The 26,423-nt window shown below is 41.4% G+C and overlaps 1 protein-coding gene and 1 long non-coding RNA gene across 5 annotated transcripts in view; one reads left to right on the plus strand and one right to left on the minus strand.

Moving 5' to 3' along the window:
• Nucleotides 1-8,574: 8,574 nt before the first annotated feature.
• On the minus strand, nt 8,575-18,522 carry LOC117456425 (uncharacterized). 3 transcript variants are annotated; one of them, XR_004553243.1, is made up of 4 exons: nt 18,362-18,522; nt 15,800-15,893; nt 15,179-15,242; nt 12,541-12,912 (listed from the first exon to the last, which is right to left on the minus strand). It is a non-coding gene; the product is annotated as an uncharacterized lncRNA (long non-coding RNA). The 3 variants fall into 3 exon arrangements; XR_011644171.1 differs by lacking the exon at nt 12,541-12,912 and adding an exon at nt 8,575-9,098 and having other exon boundaries at nt 15,800-18,522; XR_011644170.1 differs by having other exon boundaries at nt 15,800-18,522.
• Nucleotides 18,523-24,381: 5,859 nt separating this feature from the next.
• fibcd1b (fibrinogen C domain containing 1b) overlaps nt 24,382-26,423 on the plus strand; it is a 194,916-nt gene continuing 192,874 nt past the window's right edge. Inside the window, exon 1 of one of the 2 annotated variants that reach the window (XM_034096124.1) lies at nt 24,382-25,333. In XM_034096124.1, coding sequence (XP_033952015.1) covers nt 25,286-25,333 — 48 coding nt within the window. In that variant the 5' untranslated portion in view covers nt 24,382-25,285. The remainder of the gene's footprint in view (nt 25,334-26,423) is intronic. The other variant, XM_034096127.1, reaches the window with a different exon arrangement.

A 26,423-nucleotide genomic window follows, 5' to 3' on the forward strand; every position in this document is an offset into this window, starting at 1 on the left:
AGTAGTTTACATTAAAAGAAAACGGTCGTCGTCAGGAGTTTATTGTATTGCCCCAGGCTGCACAAATGGATTTTATACGAAGAAGGAAGAAGTACATTTCCATAGGCTGCCACTAACGGATGAGAAGCTGCTCAAAGCATGGGTTATTGTTGTGACTCGACATATATGTTAGGTTTAGTTATGTTTTTATTTTGAAAGTAATCTTTCCTGTCATTTCAGATCCCACAGTTCCTGCCTTTGTGTGTTTCCCGCCCGTGAGATTGCTTGGCCCTGCCCTGATTGTTTTCACCTGTGCCCATCCCCCTCACCATTATATAGCCCTGGTGTTTCTTTGTTCCTTTGTCAGTTCGTTATGTTTCATGTCGGGAGCACCCAGGCCTTTTGACTCCTGATACCTACCTTGAGATTTAGACCTTTTGTCAAGTGAGTTTTTGTGTTGCTGTACAACTTTGTTTTGGCTTTTTATCTACTTTCTATTTTTTGTGAAAGTACGATTTAGTTTGTGATTAAATAACATTCTATTTTTGGACATCTGTCTCCGAATCCTGCTTTTGGGTCCTGCGTCCTGTATCTCGGTTCATAACAGTTGTTTCCATGAAACGGTCCGATCCGCCGCTGAATCAGTACGCACGTGTGTACAGCGAACACTTTAAAAATGACGATTATGTCCACAAAATGAGATTTGATGAGTCTGGATGCCTGGTTCAATACAAAACATCGGATTTGAAGCCAGGATCTGTTCCCACAATATTCGATTTCTCAACGTATGCAGTCGGGAACACCGACCCAGCACGTCGGCCGCGCAAGACAATGACAGTGTCAACAAACGTGAAGTTCGAGCCACCGAACGAGTTGCTTCAGCTGCCGAGAGAGAGGTAAATATTGCAGCACTACCAGATTACTAGCTCACACATGTATTTACTGACACAGTGTGACCTTATTAATTAACGCAATCGCGTCCAAACTAAATGGTAGCTATTATTATGACGTACAATGGAGAATTGGGGGTGTTCTATAGCTCAACTAATTAAACTGGCATACACATGCTCATCTGTCGAAAACAGCCCTAAAAAGGCTAGTATTGCTGGACTAGGTGTTCAATGGATGGTATTGCCAAGATGTATGAGGTGTTGGAAAATAATACAAAATATATGTCAACTGACCACTGGTACATGTGGTAGCCTGGTAGGAGTATACTTCATCAAAATGACTGCCCATCCTTAGCCCTGCTTGAGTATTTTCTAAACATGTGCTTAATAATAACACAATCCTTTATAAATAATATATTTTGCTCTGAGTAATAACAGTTTGAGAGTTTGCTTAAATAGTCTTCAAAAATAAATATTTTCCTATTTTTTTTCCAACGGCCGAGATACACATAGGTCTACATAATTATAGGGCATCTCCATGGAGCTCAGGCTGATTGTTTGCTCTCTGATGGGCTGTGGTGGCTCGATCACGTTCTTTTAATTCTTAGGTTTCTATGAACAGTTTCTTTATTTTACCATTATGGAATAATCACATTGGTAAATAGTGGCGATGGGGTTTTTCCGGCCAACTTATCATAGTCATGATTTTGAATATTTCTAGTTCACCTTAACCTGTAACATATTTATATTGTTTTGTTTCAGGTCAAACGAGCTGTCCATACTGCTGCAGGATTGTTGTCCGACAGAAGATACATCCTGCAAAGGTACTGATGATGCAAGTGATGATTCCCAGGTACTGGAGGCACACATAACTAAACGTGGGCAGTCGGTGACTGTGGCCACACAGACGGAACCACTGGAACCATGCCCGTGTAAAACTGTGACTTTGGTGAGTGTGCAGACTGGGACCGATGACATCAACAACAGTCAGTTGCTCAGTCATGATCATCCATATTGCGTCAGCAGGGACATTGCTGGTGGATCCGCCACACTGGCACCTGCAGATGCAATGGCCAAAGCACCACCGAGTCCAACACCTGATGTGTCAATGCCTGAAGAAGATGCTTCCAGCTCTGGGGAGAGCATTCCAGGGACTGAGCCTTCTTCGTCGGACTACAGCCCTACTGAAGATGACATTATACAGAATGACGGCGAAGACAGCGAGGATGATGGAGAACATTCAGTGGATGGCGGAGAAGATCCAGTGTCAGACAAAAAATATCTGGTATCCCATGCACAACTGATGAAGCTGTTTTGTGTATGCAACTTTGCCGGATGCGGAAAATGTGTGATCAGCAGGCCGTACTGTTCAGCCAAAGGCTTTGGACTGACAGTGAAAACTGACTGCATAGATGGCCATGAGTTTGTGTGGACTTCTCAACCCCTCTTAAATGGCACAATGTCTTGCAACCTGTTAGTGCCAGCCGCGATTTTCCTGACTGGAAATGCTTATGGCCCATTTTTCTGAGATATGCCAGTGTCTGGGCCTGGAATCACTCAGTGATTGTTGATGTTATAGCAGCGTCGACAAGACACTGCTATAACATCCAGAGAGTGTATGTGCTGCCGGAAGTTACCAGTGTCTGGAACTTGCACAATGAGGCAATGATGGCGATCAGGTTGTCACTGTGTCAGGCGATGGGCGATGTGACAGCCCTGGTCGTTGTGCTACGTTTGGAACGTACACCATGCTTGATATCAACTCAAGGCTCATCATTGCCCAGCAGACAGTGAAGGTGACAGAGGTCAAAAATAGCTACTGGTTGGAGCCTGTTGGACTTGAAAGATGTATTTCCAAACTACAGGTATTCTATTGTTAGTTTGTTTATTTCAATAGTACATGTAGTATTGCTACAATATATTGTATAATCTTTTGTCTAATTTTAAATAACGATTGTCAATTTGGAATAGAAAGGTTGTGATGTCTAGCTGTCTGCCTGTGCCATTGTATGTATGGGATCTCTGCTGATAGCCAAAGATATATAATGTATGTACATTTGTTACATGATATGCAAGAGAGGCCATGATTTCGGACAAACATTGACACATGAAAATATGGAAATCCACCTAAATTGTTAAGTCTTAAATTCCATGGTGCAAAAATTAATCATACAATTGACCAAATTGTGATTTTACATGAGAAAATTGCCTGGCCCTCTAAGTTTGACTTAGACACGGGGGTGGCTATCAAACCCGTGTGATAGAAATTGAAGATGTTGGCTTTATTAAATTACATTTATGGTAAATATCTTTTCAGGATCAGAATGTGACAATGTCCATACTAGCCACAGACTGCCACCCTGCAGTGAGGACCACAAGACCATCAAGCATGAGTTTGACTTGTGGCACATTGTGAAAGGTGTGAAGAAGCGGATGCTGCAGAGCAGGAATACCGAGCTGAAGGAGTGGGTGCGCATGGTATCCAATCATCTTTGGTACTGTGTGTGTACATGTGATGGTGACGCGTTACTGCTGAAGGATAAATGGACGTCCATCCTCCATCATATCATCAATGTTCACGAGTGGCTGTCGGCAGAGAAGATGCTGAAGTGTGAACACAAGCCTTATTCTGAAGAGGATGGGAGTTCCCGACCTTGGTTGGAGCATTCATCCAAGGCCTTTGGCACTCTACAGAAAATGGTCATGGACAAGAGACTGTTGAAAAAACTAGATAAGGTATTGTCTTAATTACCCTTCTTCATTTATATATTCTGGCCTTATAAATTCACCACAAAGCAGTATATTTATCTAAAGAGAATATATTCAACGGATGTACGTTACCATTGACTGTTAGCAGGCTCAATGTCAAGTCAAGGCAACATAATAAAGGAGACGGTAGCCGAAGTAATCAAAAAAAGAATTTAATGAATAATTACCACCATGGTTGAACAAAGGAAATATAAAGTAATGACAGACAAGAACACATACTGCACAGACAGGATCAGCCACAGACAAAGGGGAAAGCAGAATCCTTATACATGAGGTAATGACGAGACAAGACACACCTGGGTTAATTACAAATGGGTACACCTGGAGGGGAAACGATAAGGACTACAAAACCATAACAGGAAACTACAGCTAGACATGACACATCACACTAGGACCGCCTGATCAGGGCACAAACACATAACACCTGAACAAACAGTAAAATATGAAATTGAAAATATGTATAAAAAAAAAATACAAACACATGCATAATTAATATCAGTATTTGAATTATCCACCAACCATGGGTGATTATTTAATAGTGATGTTTGAGAATTGCATGTCTGGCATCTCTCGACTCCAATAGTTCACAATCTGACAAATTAAGTAATAACAAAAATGCTAAATAATAGATAGATAGATTCAACTTATTGTCATTACACAGTACAGGTACCATGTAACGAAACGGTTTCTCTGCATTTGACCCATCCTAGTGTTAGGAGCAGTGGGCTGCCATTATGTACGGCGCCCGGGGAGCAGTGTAGGGAACGGTGTCTTGCTCAGGGACACCTCGGTAGCACTTGGTCTTTCTGGGACTTGAACAGGTGACCTTCCAGTTGCCAAGCCAAGTCCCTATGGACTTCGCCACCACCATAATGCTGACATTCATGACCCACTCTGTTCAATTGCAGGTTACAGAAGTGATCCATACTGGCGAGCTGGAGAGCATCCATTCTTTGTATACAAAGTACGTTCCAAAGCGCAAGATGTTCACGGAGGAGAGCTTTCAGGCACGCCTCGCTGCATTGGATCACAACCACACCATCGACCGTGAGCAGGCACAGACCAAGAAGGGGGCACTGCAGTTCAAACTGCAGTACTCAAAGCCTGCTGGAGGATATGTGGTGAAGGCGATGAAGACACCAAAAAGCTACAACTTCCGAAGAGAAATCATGGTAGGGGTAGTCGAGAGGTGTTTATCAGCATCGTCCATGAGGTCCGAACTTGCAGAACACCGTCATACAGATGCAGAGAAGGAGAAAAGGACACTTGGTGCGCATAAAGGCCTGGTAAAACCATCGAAGGAGGATGCTGTGGCACACCACCTAAGTCGATTTGTGAACAAGTAATGTCGGTCTCTATGTGTCTGCCGTATATATGAAGTCAGCCTGTGGGGCTCAATGTGTCTGTGGTGTATGAAGCTTAGTCAACCTGCGGGGCTCTGTGGCAAATAAATAAAGGACGTCTATGGCTGAAGTAATATATGCTGGTAGTATTTGTATATTATTATTTGAAGGGTAAAAACATAGTTTGGTTCAGGAAAATGGTCTTTATTACTTTATGAACATCGAGCACTGAAAAACATTTGTAGAATCTAGTGAGATACATGTATATGCTTGATAATATAAGTTGTAAATACTGTTCTGATATATCACAAACATTGTATGAATGGTTCCATTATCAAAGTAGAATTTTCTTCGCTAGCCTAAATGTCACGATTTCACTGTCAAAGATTTGCCTTCCATGCATGGAATCATTGGTCACATCATATCCCTCCAGAATATTCAAATCCTTTGTAGGTTACTGATGGGTAGTGACTTCGTATCCGATTCACAACCCAGGCAGGTATCGGCACTCTGTTCCCTTTTCCAAGGAAACCTCTAGTCCAGATGGTGAATTGCCTATAAGCTGTTAGTCTGTAGAGGCTGAAATAAATAGGAAACACATATAAATACAAATCATTTAATTTAAAACAATTATATATTTTTAAATAGGGCCTACACTTACTCGCTATTTATTGGTCGTTCAAGGGTTGCTGCACGCACGTCTCGTAGCGATACCATTGCAATCGCCAACATATCATTCTCGATGGAAACCATAGGGAACAGTCGGTGTTCCATGATACACTGGAGATTATTCCCGTATGAATTGATTATGTGGTCGATACCAATTCCCCTGCAACATCTACATTCATTTTCCGATGGCATCACCACACAATAGTTACATGTACACCAATCTGTGTTGTCCATTCGTCCCGGGTTTTGAACAACATCTTCTTCCTATGAGACCGAGTCGGTACTGGAACTGGTGGTATCCCACTCGGCGAGTTCAGAACCGTCAGTACTTTCGGCGGATTCCGGATCGTATGCCACTCTAGTATTCGACCGAATCGGTTAGTAAGCATAGGCCATGGGATGCCTGGTAACTGTAGATGCTTCCACATCAATGTCATCTCCCGACGAATAGTCAAATTCATCGTTCAAAACGTCGATCTCATTGCAAAATTCCTCCATCGCTGCCATATCTGCTACGTTGTGTTGACTTCCGGTATGGATACCCGGAGCGAAGACCCACCCAGTGACGTCACCATTTGGGACTCCCCTAATGGCGGCGGTCTGGTCCCGGAATTCCCCACCCGGCCGGCGGATAATTAATTATAAGTAAGTAATATCATATACAATAATTATTACGATCAATATCCATTGTAAAATGAATAAACTACCGGAATATTATAGCTGTAATTGGTGTTTCCTTTCCCCTTTAAGATAACTCAAACATATCCAGGGTCTGTTGAACTGGCTTCGTAGTACAGGGCACAGGTGGCTGCATAGCAGCGCTAATGTCAAAGACACAAACATTATAGGCTACATTATATTTTTATTTTACCAGGATGCTTTTAGCTTCTTTTGTCAGAAATAAGTTTTCTAAATACTTCAACATAGATAATTCAGTTGCCGAATAATAATTACCGTTAGCAGTGTAATGGTAACATAGCACGAGTAAAATATTCCCAGTTTTGAAAGGACTGCATTAGTTTTGCTCTGTGTTCCTTTACGCTTGAAACCGACTGCATTTGAATAAAAGACACATTTCTGGGAGAAAACTGAGAAAGAAATTGCCGTTCTCAATATTATTGAATGCATGCCTTAAATTACTTGTGTATTTATATTACATGTATTATTGCTACTTTGACTTAAGTTAAGGATCGTAATACTTGTCATTATCTTATTAGGAGGCCTTATACACACATTAATATTCTACCATGTTTGCCTCTGTCTGCTTAGGAAGAAAAAATGACAACCCCATGAGTCCTGATACATCCCCAGCCTGTTTGCGCTCAGTACGTCAGCTGGACAGCGACAGAGAAGCATCTATGCCAACAGCAGATTTGAGCATACTCAGCAGATGAAAAGGAAACGGACTGAGACTTTGGTTCCTTATAGTGACCATGAGAATGTGGCACCTTCCAGCACCAGTGATGCCACTAGGCTTGACATCACCTTAGTTGAACAGGTAGAATGTGTGAAAGATGACCACAGTTACTCTCAAGCCATTCTTAGCTCAGGTATTGTGGAACCATGCTCAAATGCAGCCTGCCAAGCTACAGTCAAGGCATTGACAAACGAGTGTGCACTATTAAGAGCTGAGGTTAATTGTCTTAAGGACAAAGTTAATGTGCTGTCTTTCAATGAAGAAGCCTTCAAAGGAAATGATGAGATGGTACAGGAACTAACAGGCCTACCAAGCTATGCTAAAATGATGGTTGTTTTTGGCTTCCTGTCTGGGTTTGTGAAAGCCGGTCCAAGACTGACTCCCTTTCATAGCTTTTTATTAACACTGATGAGAATGAGGCTTAACTTACCTTTATATTTTTTTGTTTATCTTTTTCATATGTCTAAGAGCAGTGTTGTCAGAATGTTCAACAATACTTTAGATGTCATGTATGTCAGACTGTCACCACTTATATTTTGGCCCTCAAAAGATCAAATTCAGGTTAGTCTGCCCATGTGTTTCAGGGATAATTTTAGCAACTGCACTTCCATCATTGACTGTTTTGAAATGGTTGTAGAGAAGCCAAAGAATTTAAGGGCACGTGCACAAACATACTCCTATTACAAGCACCACAACACTGTAAAATATCTCATTGCTATAACACCACAGGGTGTTACATCCTTTGTGTCAAAGGGCTGGGGGGGATGCACAAGCGACAAGTACATTACAGAAAACTGCTCATATCTTGAGAAATGATCACCAGGAGATGTTGTTCTTGCTGATAGAGGCTTCAATGTGAAAGACACCGTGGGACTGTATAATGCACAGTTGAAAATACCAGCATTCACCAAAGGCAAGCAGCAGCTGCATCCACTGGAACTTGAATCCACAAGGGGACTCGCTGCCGTCAGGATCCATGTGGAAAGAGTCATTGGCCTGGTCAGGAACAAATACACTATCCTTCAGAGCACCATCCCGCTGTCTCAAGCCACTCAAGGACAACCTCCTTCCCTTGACAAGATGTTAACAGTTTGCTGTGCTCTTTGTAATGTCTGCCCATCCGTGGTACCCACAGAATAGATAGATACTATTTGTAAGTCGCTTTTGATAAAAGCGTCAGCTAAATGAAACAAAATGCTTATTCCCTTTTCTATGTATGTTGGATCTTCTCTCTATTATCTTTACAATTAATACATTAAAATGTCAAGTTTTTAACTAATAAACCTCACTTTTTCCAAGTATTTGTTCCTTGAGGTTTTGTTAAATACTCCTACTTATACTACAATGCATCTGCAAGTATTAGATACAGTTATTTATTGCACAATCTACATTGTATGAATATGTAAGCTTAATGGGTAAACAAAAACCTGACCATGAAGACAAAAGCAAAAGACCAGTGTCTGACAAGAAGAGCTTATTTATTGTCAGCTTCTTAATGTCCCTCAGATGTTTTGTCAGAGGTTGCAGTGGGGGAGAAGCGTGGCACAGTAAACCATTTACCCAACAACTCTGGTAGTATCCCCGTTCTAATGAAGTTTACCATCCTTTGAATGTGCAACATCAAAAAATGCGCCATCAAACATGATGCGCTGTTTAAAATGTTATTGAGGTGTCCACACAACAAAATTACAGAACATTACCTCTGCGACACACATTTGTGCCTGCACTTGATACATATAGCTGTGATTCAGCTTTAGGCTCATCACACCTCCCTCAGGGACGGCCAGGCAGAACCGCGAGTCTTTGGTGCATTCAAGTAGACTGCAGTCTTTAGCGCTGAAAGGACACTTAATTTCAAAAATGCCAGGCTCATGGCAAGCACAGGTCACGACACCATCTGGGGATGCACCAATCCATGGCAGCTCTGGGTTGAGGATGAGCCCTGATGCTGCAACATTGATGTCTTCATGGTGATCTTGCATAGCCACCAGGTAAGACTTTTTGGCAGTGTCCTCGTTTCGTAAACCCCATCTGAGGAAAAGAACATGTTATTTTGGAAAAATACTCATCACTTTGAAAAGCCCCTAAAATACTGTTATTAGAATGTTAATATCTTGTTTTGCCCTCATAATATCTAGTTACTCAATTATTGTATTTATTCATGATGAAGTAGTGGAAAGAATGTATAATTTGTCTTGCTGCCTAAATGTATATATACCTGGTCGCTTCAGTGGAAAACTGAGAGGAGCGAGGATAGCAAACTCTTTTAATCAAAGACGAATAATCAATAATCACAATAATAATAATAATATTATTATTATTATTACAGGGATGCGTTCAAATGTAGTCAGTAATTTCAGGAACTGTTGAAATGGCGAACGCAGATAAAGTTGAGCTCGAAAATCCTCCAGCATCATTGAAGTCTCCGGACTGGAAATGCACCCCACAAACCTCCACGAGGAACCTACGTTCAGTAAAGGCAAACCTCCTCATCCCACCAAGGACAAAACTGAAGACCATGGGAGACCGAGCCTTCTGCTCCGCTGCTCCGAGACTGTGGAATGCCCTCCCAAGCCAGCTGAGGACACACAGACTGTGGAGGCTTTCAAAAAAGGCCTAAAAACGCATCTTTTTAGAATAGCCTTTAACTAGATTTTTAAATCCCCCACATTATGCCATGCGGGCATGAATGTCACAGCTTTTATTATGTTGTTTTAATTGTTTTTGTTGTTTTGTTTCACCCTTTTTAATTTTGTAGCACTTTGAGTTTTGTTTACGCAAATGAAAAGTGCACTTATAAATAAAATATATTATTATTATTATTATTATTATTATAGGCATTTGTTAATAATTATGAGAACATATAATAATACAGGGCGTCCACGGGGTCTTAAAAAGTATTAAAAGTTGATAAATCAATTTAGCGAAAATGAAGGCTATTAAAAAGTAATAAACGGCATTTTCCAAGGTATTACATTTTGTAGCTTGTTTTCAATAAGTACAGTTGCAAGAAAAAGAATGTGAACCCTTTGGAATGACCTGGATTTCTGCATAAGTTGGTCATAAAATGTGTTCTGATCTTCATCTAAGTCACAACAATAGACAAACACAGTCTGCTTAAACTAATACCACACAAACAATGATATGTTTTCATGTTTTTATTGAACACACCATGTAAACATTCACAGTGCAGGGTGGAACAAGTATGTGAACCCCGAGGCTAAAGACTTCTTCAAGAGCTAATTGAGTCAGGAGTCAGCCAACCTGGAGTCCAACCAAGGAGACGAGATTGGAGGTGTTGGTTAAAGCTGCCCTGCCCTATAAAAAATACACACCAGTTTTGAATTTGCTATTCTTAAGAAGCTGCCAGATGTGAACCATGCCTCGCTCAGAAGAGCTCTCAGAAGACCTACCATTAACAACTGCTGACTTGCATAAAGCTGGAAAGGGTTCCAGAAGTTTCTCTGAAAGCCTTGATGTTCATCAGTCCACGGTAAGACAAGCTGTCTATAAATGGAGAAAGTTCAGCACTGTTGCTACTCTCCCTAGGAGTGGCCGTCCTGTAAAGATGACTGCAAGAGCACAGCGCAGAATGCTCAATGAGGTGAAGAAGAATCCTAGAGAGTCAGCTAGAGACTTAAAGAAATCTCTGGCACATGCTAACATCTCTGTTGACGAATCTACGATATGTAAAACACTGAACAAGAATGGAGTTCATGGGAGGACACCACGGAGGAAGCCACTGCTGTCCAGAGAAAACATTGCTGCACGTTTGAAGTTTGCAAAAGAGCACCTGGATGTTCCACAGCACTACTGGCAACATGTTCTGTGGACAGATGAAACCAACGCTGAGTTGTTTGGAAGGAACACACAACGCTATGTGTGGAGAATCCAAAGGGTTCACATACTTTTTCTTGCAACTGTAGATAAATGGTCCAAAGAGGTTGTGTTCTACAGTCTGCCTGAATGTAATCATTGCGTAGGTGTGTAGTGTGATTCTTTGTAGTTTATTTATGGCATCCCGTTGGGTTTGACGTCATCTGAACAGGTCCGTTTACGCTGGTTGTTAAATAACATCGTTTTGGGGAAATGCAAGTCTGCGTCCAAATGGTTGGAAGATAAGGAGGAAGGACAATCAATACTGTATAGTCAATGTGAGATCAAGTGTGTGGCCAATGGAACCGGTTCAAACTCCAAGAGGCGATGAGGTCTTAAAATGTGTGGAAAGGGTCTTAAAAAATGTCTTAACAGGTTTTACATTTGACTTCAGGATTCCTGCATACACCCTGTAATAGCAATAAAACAAAACATGACTCCAACTCAAAGGTCAAATTCTGTTTTTTCGTCATGTCTTGTATTGTTGTTTTTCGTAAGAATAGTTAGGTATAGAAGGATTGTTGGTGTTAATTTTATGATCATATACACAAAACAAAAGGCACAACCCAGGGTCGTATTTTTCTCCTAATTTAAAGCCAGAGACTTTTATGTTTTATTAGAAGTCTCTTTGATAACATTTATTTTTCCAAATGCTTAGAAATCTGTGGTTTGTTTAGTTTGATTTAACTTCAGGCAGGTGAGTGAAGCAGTTGGAACAAGCGTTTATTGTCTAAGTCTCGGTGGGTTGAGCCAATTGGCTGCTGCCAGAGATTTGTCTCCTAAATTGTTTTTTATGTTCTTTTACAAATTATAGCAGTTTGGCTGTGCAACAGCCTTGTCAGCAGTAGACCATCAGCTCCTGCACTTCTTCTCTTTCTTACTTTGGAAGAAAGTAGATAAACAGAGAGGGAGCAGGAGGATACAATTTGGCACTTAGTTGTTTACCTCAAGCAAAGTTGCATACACTGGGATTAAGATGTTCTGTCTATTCCACTGATTCTGGGCAAGGCACTGTTTTTCCAATACCAAGTGCCAAGGCAAGACGTACTGTGCACCGCCAAACAAATCTAGCTTATTAAGCTGCTATAATCAATATTGTAATATAATTGCAATATAAAATGACTGTGATGTGAAAGCAGTCATTTCTAAGATAAGATAACATTTACTTTTAAATTGATCCCCATACGGAAATGTGGTTGTTAAAGCAGCAACAGGAACAAGATGGGAACATAAGTGCAAAAAAGTAATTGTCAAAAGTTCTAACGATTTTGGATATGATGCTCTCTTTGGATTTGCTTGAGTATTATTGACAATAGTAAGTATCTGTGACTTGAACATAGGAATGCAATACAACAATGTTTTTAAAAAAACACATCTGTAGGGGAAATACACTCAAGGCCCTTTTTAAAACTGGTAAATGTTAGCATAACTGAATGTAAGCTAATCAACATTCATACATCACATGTTTACAGTTACATACAGTTACAGTACATGGTTCCTTTCAAATGAAGAAATACTAACCTGTTAAAATGAAACCGTGTCAAATACATCCATTGATTGCCACGAGATGTACACTTTTTTTTAATACGAACGCCAACTCAAATTACAATGTCAGGTTGAGACAACGGTAGATTTTTTAATTGATAAAACCACAACAATAAACATTAAAGCATCTAAACAAGACTATTAAAAAACAATTTTAACATTTACTAACGTACAGTCTTTTTCGTTCTATACAATATTCTCCTTTTATTCCCTGTAGCTCAAATATAGTCATAATGGAGAAAAAAAATACACATCTCAATAACTAGCTGCCATTTTACAGATATCATATTTCGCCTTTCGTACACAGTGGAGAAGGGCTGTTTGATCAAGCAAAAGCAAACACTATGATATCGTTGTTTTCATCCGTCATCCAATCTTCTCTGCCTTGTGTGTGACTGGAGAGACCATATTGTTTTCAGTGTCTCTAATGAGGGAAAAATAAACCGTGTATGCGAGTTAGAAAGCAAAAAAGAGATGATACAAGACAGTGTGTGCTCATTCTGTCCCTCTGTAAGAGCATTTAACTAGGGGACAGAGCTGTTGATACTGAGCACCATAATCACCGTCATCATATTTAGAATTCAGTTTTTTATTTTTTTCCATGTTTTCCTATCATTTAGTTTCAATTGTTTAAAAAGAATTGCCAATGTGTCTAATCGGATGCCTGGCTGAATGCAGTCCCTTCAATGAAGTTGGGTATAAGACATCAATGTTTGTAACATGCAGTACATCTAGTGACTGTAATTTATTTCACAGCATTCCATTCGTTTATTTTAATGCAGTTATGTCAGTAATAGTTCAACTCTATTCTAGTTTTGCTCCAGCATTGACTTTAAATAAACCGAGATTTTTTTACATTTAATATGCTTATAGATAAACACTCATATCTTGCTTCAAGGGGTATTCACCTTCACTGGTTTATTGCTATCATTGAATATGCATGTGGAAGTTTAAACCCATAGGCTCAGTACTGCAATGATAGCACCTGACTACCTGACAGATCGTGGCTCCTGCAGATGTGGCACTGTGTTTCTGAACAGCTGGTAGCTCTGCACCCCCGCGGGGAACCTGCCTCTCGCCTTTTATATTTGTACTGTACACTGAAGACTTCAAATGCAACCTGGAGTCTTCATGTCTTCTAGAGAATGCTTCAGATGACTCTGCAGTTGTGTCAAAAACTGAGCGGCAATCTGAGTACAGCAACATGGTGGAAATCTCATCTGAGTGTTGTGAGCCATAGACAGTCTATTTGGGATAAGACAAAGACTTAGTGGCTATTGGAGCCCTTTTCACCAAATGAGGCTGTACTAATTCAGGCTAATATCCTGTTGTAAAGCAAACATAATCCAGTTTATTCTCATTCGGCTCATTTGGTTCTTTTAAAGCAATTTGTGGATTGATTTGCTAATCCTGGATATAAGTGCACCATATGTTCTGGCTCCAATGGTCTTTTGACAGTTTGAATCCTTTAGTTCACACTATGTGTTTTTGCTTACATTATCTCAAATTTGTTTGGTTCCCTTTAAGTGTAGAACAGTTGTATATGCTTTCATGTCATTGTGTATACAACGAGTATAAGTATCTCTTTGTTATTGAAACTAAATTGAATTATATCTACTATTGGGCCTACATGGTTTGAATGTTCTTTCTGAGCTGCTTGAATACATCTAATAGGAGATGCATGTCGAACAAGCTCCAATAGCTTCCTCCATTTGGATATCTGTTCTCTCAAAGGTCATGGCTGTCATGGCCATGGATTTATAAAGAGTAATAGATACAGTGTTGGGGACGTGGCCCGTACGTGGCCCGTTGGTGTATGAAGCCAAAATGTCTCGACTTTCGAGTAGGAACCAAACATTTAAATAAGGGCTATTCAAGTGTTTGTTGATTTATCTTGATTTACCAATGAGAATATATACTTTTGGGCCACATGGCATGAATGGAAGTTGTAATTCCAGCATTTAGCAACTTCTTAAATGTGCTTTAAAGCCGGTCGCTCTTCCATTTTTGCTAATTAGCAATGGTGCAAATATGCTGGTTAAAGGTTACCAAAGTCGAACTCGACGTCAGATATATGCTTGGTTTTATTCCCCCCATGCAGGAAATTGATTAATACCCAACACTTCTATTTGAATTAATGCATGTTGCTGAATGTTGCACTATTTGAAATGCTGATGTGACCCAGCCTTCTGAGGGGCTTTGGAGGTTGTTGAATTGTAAAATACCCGAGGGACAGTCGTGTCGCTCGAGGTAGTCGGTATGATGTCGGTTTATTAACCAAATCCATTACCACCGTTTGCTCTGTCTTTATAATTAAGCTGTATGGTTACACTTCAAAGCATGATGAAGTGCGGGAGGATATCATTTAAAGCACATGCGCTAAATGAATGTCATTGCATTCAAACAACATACCATGATATTAGCTTCAGAAAGAAAGGCAGGTTACATTTTGTACAAAGTGGTGTTGTGTTTATTGGTTGAGTCATTGTAACAAGAATCCTCTATTGTAGGCTTCAAAAGGGCATGACAATACATTAACTCAAACTAAAGCGTTAATTGGATGACTACCAAGAGCTGGCATATAGCCAGTGTTAAACTCCCGTGTCTCCATTGTGCTACTGCATGTTAATTCCTCAGGAGACACTATTCGATGTGGGGAATACTTTTTTAATAGATCTAAAAATACTTACGGTACTGTATATCTCATCCAGACCAGGGCTGAGAGGGTGTCCACCCCGAGAGCGGATATTTTCCCTATTCAAAAAAACATTAAATTAGTCCAATTTGACCAGCTTTTGAACACAATTGATTCAGAATTAGAAACTCCTCCCAGACTGATTGAAAGCAGAGTTTAGCCTAAAACAAATATCAACAGCATCCAGTCTGTTTAGCCAAGCATCAATTATTCAAACAGTTGGTTTTCTTTGTTGGCATTGTATATTGAAGGATGGAGTTTCAAGACAGAAGGCCAAACGTATTGAGGGGAGCCAAAGCTTTTGTTGGAGAGATCCTCCTTACTCTTTGGCTTGCGACCCAACTCAGTAATTTAAGGTATTTGTACACTGATTGATTTCTTTTTGCCCCTATTTTCTTAAACGAAGATGGAAGACTTGAGTCTATTTAATCCGTGTACTCAACGTACACATCACTCTTTTGCTCTGCTCTCTAGCCAGGATTGAGTGGGTTGACATCTGTCTAGCCTATCTGTCATCAACATAATAGCTGCAATATTTCAAGCAGAGAGACTGTGGTATTATGATTATTATATATCATTTTCATTCTTCTTTTTCGTTCCGTCTCTTCGGTTTCACCTGAAAGTGCATTGACACGGGCTGAGTGAAGTAGTCATCTCTCGTCTCCTGAAAGCCCCCCTGGAGAGACTCTCTCGAACACTCCATCTGTTTCCTTTCCCGATCACCGCGGTCACACAGTGCAGTCCCAACACATACAGGGAAAGGATCACAAACTTTCAAATTCAGATTACATCCTGGAGAAGTGGATTAGTTGCACATTAGGTTGTTTGAGAGGAACACAGGGATTTTAGCCTTTAGACCATTTACATCAGGGATGGTGGTGTGGGCCACATCATGTATGTACTGGCCACCAGGGGGTCGCAGATTCACTTGGAACACACACACACACAAATTCCATGTGTTGTATGTAATTATTAACAAATATACTAAGTCTGACATCTTCATTGACATTTTACAATCTTTCAGGGAACATCCTCTAATAAGCTCACTAAGCAAATATCAGTTCACAGAAATGTTATTTAATTGTTACATGTGGCATGTTTGTATTGAACAGGTTATTTAACAGTGGAATAAAACTATTTTAAACTATTGGAAAGCACGGAAAATGTGTGTGCATTAAGATTAAATATTTAGATGACATAAACATGAAGTCCTGAACACTAACCCAGACATTAGTTGTCTAACTTGAACCTAACTAAGACACTTGTAGCCTGTCTCTGCTGTTCCTCAGCACCACTCCCCCTCCCTCCCGCTGAAATTATGAATGAAAAGCGTGTAGTAATCATAGATAACACGGCAGAGTCCGTGACAGTTTGTTTTCATCTGATTTCAAATAAACAAAGTCTTGGTTTTCAGAATATTAAACTTGTTTCACCAAATTCAGATGATAAATACAACTTTTAAGCTTGTAAAGGCATAATTACAAGCGGTAACTTAACGTCATAGCAGGCATAACAACAGCCGGTGTTTCTTATACACAATACACACAAATGCGTCACAGATTATTTTGCGGTATTTGGCTGTCGAACAAAATCATGTACGCAGCTGGCGACATAACTAGGAGTGTAGTGGACTGTATCAGTACTACAAGTAAAACAATTTTTTTATTAATTACGTTGTTTATAAATTAATCTGAGGGCCGCCATTTGCCCATCCCTGATTTACATGCACAAACACCATAACACACTACAGGAAGGGACAACCCCAACAAGCCTAATTAGGCCTCTTTAACATTACTGAATTGCCGAAGACGACTTGCGACTGACAATTGCATCAAACCTTGAATAATTTGTGCCGCAAGCTAAAGGAAACAATTGTGGTAATGTAAACCTACCGAACCAAACAGGTGCATTACACTTTTTGTAAAATACTTTGACACAATTAGTTATTTTAAAAGGAAACATTTTCTAATGACCCTTCAGCATGGAGTGTGCTATTTAATGCATCTTTCACTTTGGGCTGGTTACACTATCTGTAGATGTCAGAGGATTAAAACGTATTGAAGCATGCTCTCTTACCCAACAGCTAACTACGGCATCAGAATAATGATGTGCCTTGTTTACAGTGTAGGATGACGTGTGTTTTCAACTTTTGCATGATCTAAATACATTTAAAGCTGCAATTTATTTTGTGGTTTGCCACTGTTACAGGAATAAGGTGACATTTTAACCAGGCTATCTCGCTCAATAAAGTCTGAAGAGGTAAATATCCGTGGTCTGAAATTCTAAGGGATTTAATGGAAAGGGTTGGGCTACACCACAGGTATAGGAATGTCCCAGCAGGGGGTAAAGAGTCTTAATGGAATTATAAGACATTACAAGAACAAGTATGTTTGGATTACTGCCTGCCTTCTTCATTCCCAATCCCCCAAAGAGGTAGAGATTGGATTTAAACCTCCGTGGGAGTTCAGCCTTGCATGAAAAACTGCATTAAAGAACTCACGTTCCTTGAGGGGGCAATAGGATCACATACTTGAATGTATTTAGCAGGTATGCTTGTTGGATGCCATGCAGTAAAGATAGTGTGTAAATGGAAATGCAAATGGAAATAAGTGAGTGAGTGGAGTGTTGCTTGCAAAAGACGATAAAGTCGCAGGTAAACATTCACCGGTGGGTTTCTTCTTCTTATGATGGGTGGGTTTCAAATCCTCCTGCTGCTCTCATCACTCCAAAATAAAAAGGTTCATTGGTGTTTGGAGGCCTCTATACTTGCAGGGGATGCTGGGAGCATTGCCCGAGGGACGCCCGCGGATAATTACAAACCATTCAACAAACACGGCAAGGCGGTGCACAGAGACATCCTGGCGGCGAGCCAAGAGGCAAACCGAACTCTAACGAGACAGTGACGACAAATCACGGGGTAGGCAACGTGAGTCATACAACATCAGCTACTGGATTGGAAACATGGATCCAAGTTTCAAAAGCAACAAAGGAAGAACTGACTCACTGAAGACGATGGAAGCCGAGAAGAAGAAGACGAACGCAGAGCTCGGAATATGGTCCGTTCTATAAATGCTCCGTTACATATCGAGAACATTCCCATGCTGAGTATAGCTTGGAGACAGTAATGAAACCATGAAAAAAGAGGGCATGCCGATCATAAAGTGTTTGAAACACCCACCACATTTCCACGCTCATAATCATTACAATCACTTTTGTGATCATCATCAAGCACCACCACCGCTTATGGAATTCCATTTCCCAGATTTGCGTCTAATACCCTCACTAGTAAATGTCACCTCTACGACTGAGCAACCAGACTCAGTCAGTGTACTCACTCCACCGTCAAGAGTGTGTGTTTGCGTATGTGTGAGTATGTGTTTGCGTTTGATGAAAGAGCTTTGCCCCACAGGGTTGATATTCTACCTGAAGGAGGGAGAGGGCAGAGTGAAGAGCTCTGCAAAGAATCTCATGTATCAGTAACCTCAATCATGTCCCACACCTATGGCTAACCTCGGGCTAAGTTAGGGAATTAACAGAGCGGCCAGGGAGAGATGCAACACTGCCTTTGACTTTGCACTTCAGAGGTGCGAGTGCTTTGCCCCTCCTCTGGAGAATCTTGAGAAAGACCATCATTATACATTAATAACGGCAGAGAGTTCTCCCTAGGCCCGCTCTGCCTCTGTTTGTGACCCTTATTGATTTTTCACTGAATTCTTTTGATGAGAGTATAGGGACTGACACTTTGATTATGTTTGCCGTTATTTGGTGTGTGTTTGGATGTGCATGTGTATGTTTGTGCTGTGCCAATGTACAATGAATTTGCTTGCGTATAAACTGAAACTTCTTAGTAGATTTAAGCTGCTGTCGGTTTCCAGACAATATTATCCCATAACCAACTCAATGGCATTCTGTGTTTGCACGTATTCTTTCCTTTTACTTTCTTCCTTCAGACACATTCTTCTTCCTTTTCTTCCTGTCTTCCTTTTGCAAGTCGTTTTGCAAATTATAGGCTTGGCATTTTGGGAAGGGCAGTCCACCCTGTTGGTTCTTCACAGTTGTGTGCATTTGTCTTGCTGCCACTCCAAGCGTGAACATTCAGAAAAAAACCACAGCCAAAGGGGAGGCAAATCTCATACAAGATTGAATAAAAAAGGCAAGGCTTGGCAACGCATAACAAATAAAATGCACACACATGCTTGTTTGGATATCAGGACACATATGGAGGCAAAGCCAATGAATGGCTGTATTGTTTGGGCTAATTGTAGAGATAAACAGCTCTTCCTTGGAGACTTCTCCTCTTCCTCTGAATGTCTTTGGCTGATCAGGTTTCAGTGACATTCAAATATGGGGCCAGAACTGAACACACACACACACACACACACACACACACACACACACACACACACACACACACACACACACACACACACACACCTGCAAACACACACATCTTCAGACAACGACATGTTGGTGTGACGGTTTTACCAACAATGGTGTTCCCTGCTGTATATTTGGTATATTCCCTTTGATATTAAAGTCATGGCTGATTCATTCTGAAGGAAATCACTATATTATTATAAAATGTGTCAAATGCCCGGGAGGTTAGACTAAATTCAATACCGCTCCCATTTGTCAGCAAATGTGCAATGTTTGCACATTTTCTCTTTTTTTAATCAAAATGAACCACCACCTTGGCGCGTAAAGACATTTGGTGTTAACTGCCTTTTGTTCCAGTGAACACAAATCAATGTGTCGCTTTTTACATATGATCCATGACATAATCATTTTGACTTTTTTTGTATAGATTCCTACAAAGAAATGCATGTCGCCAACTCATATTCACAATGAATAAAAATCATGTCAATAGAAAATTGTTGATTCATGCAAACAATTGACCTTGTCAATAGAACTTCTCCTGATTGTGCTGTTTTAAAAGAAAAGTTCCCGACATCCACTCCATGCACAAACCATAGTGTTGTTGATGCACACACACATTCACTTTCAATCATACATTACACATTAACATACATGTGCACATATAACAAATACCTATGTTATTATTCGTGAACCTTACCACATGCAGACACAATTCATTATGCATTCCGAATATGATTATAAACACTCATACATAATTCATGTCAACACATTTCTATAAGCTGTATTTAATCAAACATTTGAGGCATTTATTTCCTTTCTGACCCTTTGTGTGACTTTAAATTGGCTTCTTATTCTCTCAGTAAAGGAAATGTATTCCCTTAATAGAATAATGATGGCTTATTGAAGGAATGTGTGTCACTGACAATAATTCTCAGTTATTCTATGCCCTTTGGAAAATGCATGAAAAAACTTTATCGTTTCAGCACTCTGGCTTTTGGAGATGGTTTGGAAATGGAAAATTCATCGCAGATCAGTGGCTTAAAGGCCCTGAAAACATATTTTATATAGCAGTTTGGTTTGTGAAGGATGCAGTCCTACATGAACACAGAACAGTTAAGCTTGTTTCACATTATAGTAAATCTCTCTCTTTCTGGTTTTGCCTTTGCAACTCTAACTATTTTGAAAGCTCAGTTTGAAACATGTGATATCACTTCCCTGGTCCAATCAGAATTAAGCTCCAACGTCTGTAATGCAAGTTTTTGTATTCAACATTTTACATATTTTCAATGTTTTATGGTCTTAGTTTAACTTCACTAAAGGTAGAGTTGAGAGTTAACAGACAGGGTTACTCCCACTGCTGTCAACCAAATCTGATCAAACCAACGCTGTTATTACTGATAAAACACCATTTCTGAGTTAATAAAATGTGGTTAATTTGACTTAGATTGTTGCTTATGCACTATTACATAATACTTAGCAGAGAAGTGCTTTAAACAATACTTTTAGCAGTATTATTACTACAGAGGTGCATGATTACATAACAATACATGTTATTTATGAAACTTTTCTCCAAAGCGACCTACACTTAAATACCACACATAGAGGAGCAATATGAGTTTGACAAGGGCTCTTCAACATGTTGACTGCAGAGGGCAGGGATCACACCAATGGCCTTCTGAATAATAGACACCCTGTGCCCATAAGTGGGTAACACAGACACAATAGGCGCTTTCACACCAAGTGCTTTGCCGTACTTAGTTCCCAGAACTTAGTTCATCGGAACTCTTTAGTTCCCGGAGCAGATCACGTTCACACCGGAATAAGTCCCTGGGGGAGGATTACGGCCCCTACACACGGCGGCGTGCGTTGCCGCTTCAACGCTTCTGCCCATTCACTTTGAATGGGGTGACGTCACGATTCGCCGAACTGCATTGTGGGAGCAAAGCGTAGCTTCTCTCGCGGTGCTCGCTGCAAAAGTAGCAAAAGTAGAGCAATGGTCTACTTTTGCCGCCTCGACGGAGGCGTCAGCCAATCAAATCCCGCGTATGCAAATCTGACAGTACAAGCACTAGCCAATCAAACCGCGTGTATGTTGGGAGAGCCAGACCGCAGTTATTTCCCATATGTCAACAAATGGAGGAGAAAATTATCGTGGGGGTAGGGAATCACCCGGTACTCTATGACCAGTCCCTCTTTACATACAGGGATACAAACCGGAGGAGCCAGGCATGGGGGGAGGTGGCAAAGACAGTGGGGGAAACTGGTAGGTTTTCGCTTGTTTGGGGAGTTTATATCCAGTGTACTTTGTTTGAATGGACAGCTAATAAGCATAGGCAGTATATTTAGCCAGCTTGGATGTAGCATGAATGCTTTGCTTTGTATGTCCGGGGCGGGACATTCATGTGATTGGTTGTTGGTCGTGTTGCTCGCGTTGACTCCCCAAGCTCAAGACACGCCCACCGCCAAGCGGCAACGCACGCCGCCGTGTGTAGGGGCCGTTACGGTACGTCCACACAGCAGCTTTTCAAAAATCTTGAAAATCTTGGAGCTGGGCGTGTCTGACAGCTTGGGGATTTTTTGCGAGCAATGCGACCAACAACCAATCACATGAATCTCCCGCCCCCGACATACAAAGCAAAAAACCCCGGGGATTTTATGCGAGCAATATATATATATATATAAACTCCCCAAACAGGCGAAGACCTACCAGCTTCACCCACTGTCTCTGCCACCTCCCTCCATGCCTGGTTCCTCCGGTTTGTATCCTGTTAATAGTTCTGATCGTAAAGAACCGGGTGATTTGCTACCGTAATTTCTCGTTTGGAATATGAGGAAATGAACTGCGGTCTGGTTCTCCCTGCTTACACGCGGTTTGATTGGCTAGCGCTTCTACTGTCAGATTTGCATAAACGTGATTTGACGCTTCCAGCTCAGCTTCAAAAGTTGAGGCAAAGTGACGTCATCCCCATTCAAAGTCAATGGGCAGAGAAGCGTTGGAAGTGGTGGAAGATTCGTCTAAAGCTGCTGTGTGGACGTACCGTTAGGCAAATGAAGCCGCCAACATCACTTCTTCTTCTTCTTCTTCTTCTTCTTCTTCTTCTTCTTCTTCTTCTTCTTCTTCTTCTTCTTCTTCTTCTTCTTCTTCTTCTTCTTCTTCTTTGGGTTTACTGGCAGGTCGCAAACAACTTCACGGTGTATACTGCCACCCGAAGTCCCCGGCCGGAAGTCCCCGGAGTTGGGGACTGGCTAGCAGCTTCTACTGTAGCCTTCCGAGTAAATCGCCAGAACGCCGACACCTCCTCATCTCGATGCACTCCCATGTTTTCTTTTGTGTTGCCATAAGTTAGTCTCTCTGCGTTGGTGCGCGGGGCTAATGCTAATGCTAATAATGCTAATGCCAGCAAACACAATGGCGGCTTCACAACACTTTTCCAAGTTTTACGGGGCGTGGTTTGCAATTCGCCCAGCCAATCAGAAATTGGAACTTTTTTCTCCCCAGGACAGTACCACCTCTCTAGCAGGAACTTAAAAGGTGGGGGGGGGGGGAAGTTCTCATGAACTAGTTCTCTTTTTGGTGTGAACGCAAAATCCCAGGAACTATCGGAACTAAAAGGTAAAAGTACGGGGGAAAGTACTCTGTGAAAGCGCCAAATGTTGATACGCTGATCCACAAGACAATTATTTAATTTTTTACGCACAAAATAAAGTCTCAGAACACAAAAAAAGGTTATGCAGTATTTCATAACATTTAACTTTCTATGTGTTCTAGATCCTGTCATCCGTGACAAAGTATTCCCCTTATTTACATACCCTCAATCCACTTGGGGATGTAAGACCTGCTGACAACGCACATTGTGCAGCAGTGACCCTATTTTGCATTTTCCTCTCCCCCTCCATGGTGGGTACAGGTTTATCACAGGGATGAATAACCTTACACGTGCCTCAGTCCATGCACCGATGATCAGACCTCTAATCATCTGTTCTTTAACTGAGCAAAAACATGACAACCCTGCTGGACCACATTATTGATTATTAGTAATGACTGTCTATAAGAGGATGGGGGGGGGGGGGGGGTCTTTGGTGCTGTGCTTCCTGTCAACACCTGTCAACACCGCTCACTGAAAACTGTCCATGAGGGAATTGATTTCTGAAGGAACGTGTTGATTCATGTATATCTGGAGTTCAAACATAAGAGCTCTCATGTTAACCCAGCTGGTTCTTCAAGAGCCCTGTGATAACCCTTTATAATAATCAGTGGTTGAGAGTGTTTCCTGTTTGGAAATCAGACCCAAGCCTCTTAATCAGCTTGGTGCATCTTCCTATACTTTCAATATTATTGCTCATTTCTGTCATGTGTTCAGAGTGTTTCCTGCTGTAGCCTATCTTGCATTGCCCAGTCACTTCATTTGCACTTTTTGCACAATATGCAATGATCTCCGGGATGACCTCAGAGAAACTGTGATACATCTTGGAAAGGTTTCTTGTGGTTTTCAGTTAATTTGTGTGCAATAAAATATAGAAAGGCTAAATGATAAATACGTTTAAGATCTTATACTACCTCTGCTTTAAACTAAGAAAGTAGCTCCATTTCCAAAAGCTGTCACTTACTTCCAAGTGTTTGGTGTTGTCGCACTGTCATTCACACTTCGAGATTATCACTAAATCTTATCTGGTAAACACAATATGGGAAGAGACTCTTTGTAACGTGTTGAATACATTTGCACACGTTTCTCATCCTGCAGGAGGGTTTTGTCATCAACCTGCTCTCAGGGATTATGTTACATTAACCCATTACACAGTTTGTAGTCTACACATGCACCATCAATGTGCTCCCGTTTGGGTTGCAGTGGAACAGGAAGGTCCACGGTGCTTTGGAAGCGGAGCAGCAGGCGGGGTGGCGCAGCAGCAGCAGTAGCTGAGGAGGCCGGCGCAGGGAGAGAACGCTGCCTTGGAGCGCGGCGTGCGCACCGCAGGGACGCACTGATTGACAGTCGGAGGCACTGAGCACGCCGTGCGGCACACTAGTGGAGCTCGCAAATCCTTCCCAGCCCTCACCCGCCTCGTCAAAGACAACTCTGTGTAACACCAGCCAGAGCAGCCTGGCGCAAATAAGGGAGGCTCTTTCTCTCCATCCCCTCGGACTCGGAGTCTTCTAAATAAAGCAGGAAAAGGAACGCAGCTGCTATCCCACCCCCGCTGTACCTGTTCTGGACCCTAACCTGTCGTTCTGAAGTCCCCTGGAAACGGGAGTGGATGGACTAAAAAGTCAGGTTGCACTTTGCAATCTGAGAAGATTTTCTCGGTTTCTTTTTTTGGAGTAAAAGGACTGCGACTTTCTTTCGGAATCATTTTGGGGTTGATTTTTGTTTATTCTGAAATCCGGCATAATTCAGGCGCGATCGTGAGTCATATTACAAACCCTGGAGCCCGTGAACACTGCTTTTCATTATTTTTAATTGGAATAATGGCCAGATAATCAGGAGACTCTCGGGAGGAATTGTTGGTGCGTAATTTGGTCGATGCGTGCAGGTGCTGAGTCGCAGAAGTAGCCTAGTTGTGCCTCCCTTGTTTTTTTCCACGTTTAATACCCCATTTTTCCATGGAGTAGTCTTAATCACAGGTAAAGACTTGAAAGGAGCGGGTTTATTCTGTTTCGCCGGGAACAAACAGGCGGCTCTGATGCGCAGATTCTCCGTAGTATGTGGTAAATGACCAATGGGGAATCATGAACAGCTCTTCAGAACTCGAAGATGGGACTCGGCATAAAAACCAGGTACGTTCACATTACCTTGCGCTATGGGCTTATGAGGAGTGGTGCATCTGTGTTGGCGCAGTGTTACCACGCCGAGTTTGATAATGTGGCTCTCGGGTGAATCTCTGCACTGTAGAAACGGAATCTGCCCAGGAGCTTTCCTCCACTCCCCGGGCACTGGTAGCCTACTTGTGTTCTTGTCATAATGTCTAAACAAACCCGCAGATCACACTGTCCCTCTGGCTATACTTGTGTTTAGCGGACACGATGTGTTACTTATGCTGTAGCCTACGTTGGAGACGAACTGACGAGGAGATTAATGCAAGTGTGCAAAGGATGATAGTTGTTTTCGCATATTTACTAAATATTCCCCTCCCATGCACGCCTGTTCTGTTCTACTGTTTGAATGTCTCCAAATCATATTTGTGTAATTTGTAGTGCTGGAACACACAGGCATCCCTTCAATTGCTATTACCACTCCAGATCTCTTCAGGCTTTAGTCTCCTGCTCGGATGGACTGAGACAGGAGTGGACGTGTGTTGTGTTTCAGCCAGGCGAGCTCACTTTGGGGAATAGTCAATGTTTCACAAGGTCAGTGGAGGGCTATTGACAGCCCATGAGGGAGAGAGGGCTCCTCTGGAACACGGAATCAGATTTATGGGCAAAGCCTGCCGCCTTTTTGGAAACACATTCACCCCTCCTATCCTCTTACTTGATGGGGATGGATTTAGGTAGTATGCGACATTACTGAAAAATGAAAGGCGCTGTGAAAACTTCCTCAGAGCCATTGCGAAATATTTGAGGAAAAGTAAATGTCATTAGACATGTTTGGCTCACAAACCTTGCACTTTTTGTCCGAATGAATTGACCTATTAAGGGAACAAAAGGTATCAGCAGAATGTATGAATTGTCATATGCTTCCCACCCTCTTTTCACTTAGCTCAATCCATCATTCATTTAATTACTCTTGGACTTCAAACTAATCGATTATCAATATGCACGTCATTCAGAAGAACTGACATGAGAGATGCTTGTGGGAGGGTCTTGTACTGTTCAAAGCTTGACAGGTGTCAGCCAGTATGGCTTATTAGTGTCTCCAAGGCTGTAGTTT

The sequence above is a fragment of the Pseudochaenichthys georgianus genome, chromosome 12 (assembly GCF_902827115.2).
Source record: "Pseudochaenichthys georgianus chromosome 12, fPseGeo1.2, whole genome shotgun sequence".
Classification (NCBI taxonomy): Eukaryota; Metazoa; Chordata; class Actinopteri; order Perciformes; family Channichthyidae; genus Pseudochaenichthys; species Pseudochaenichthys georgianus.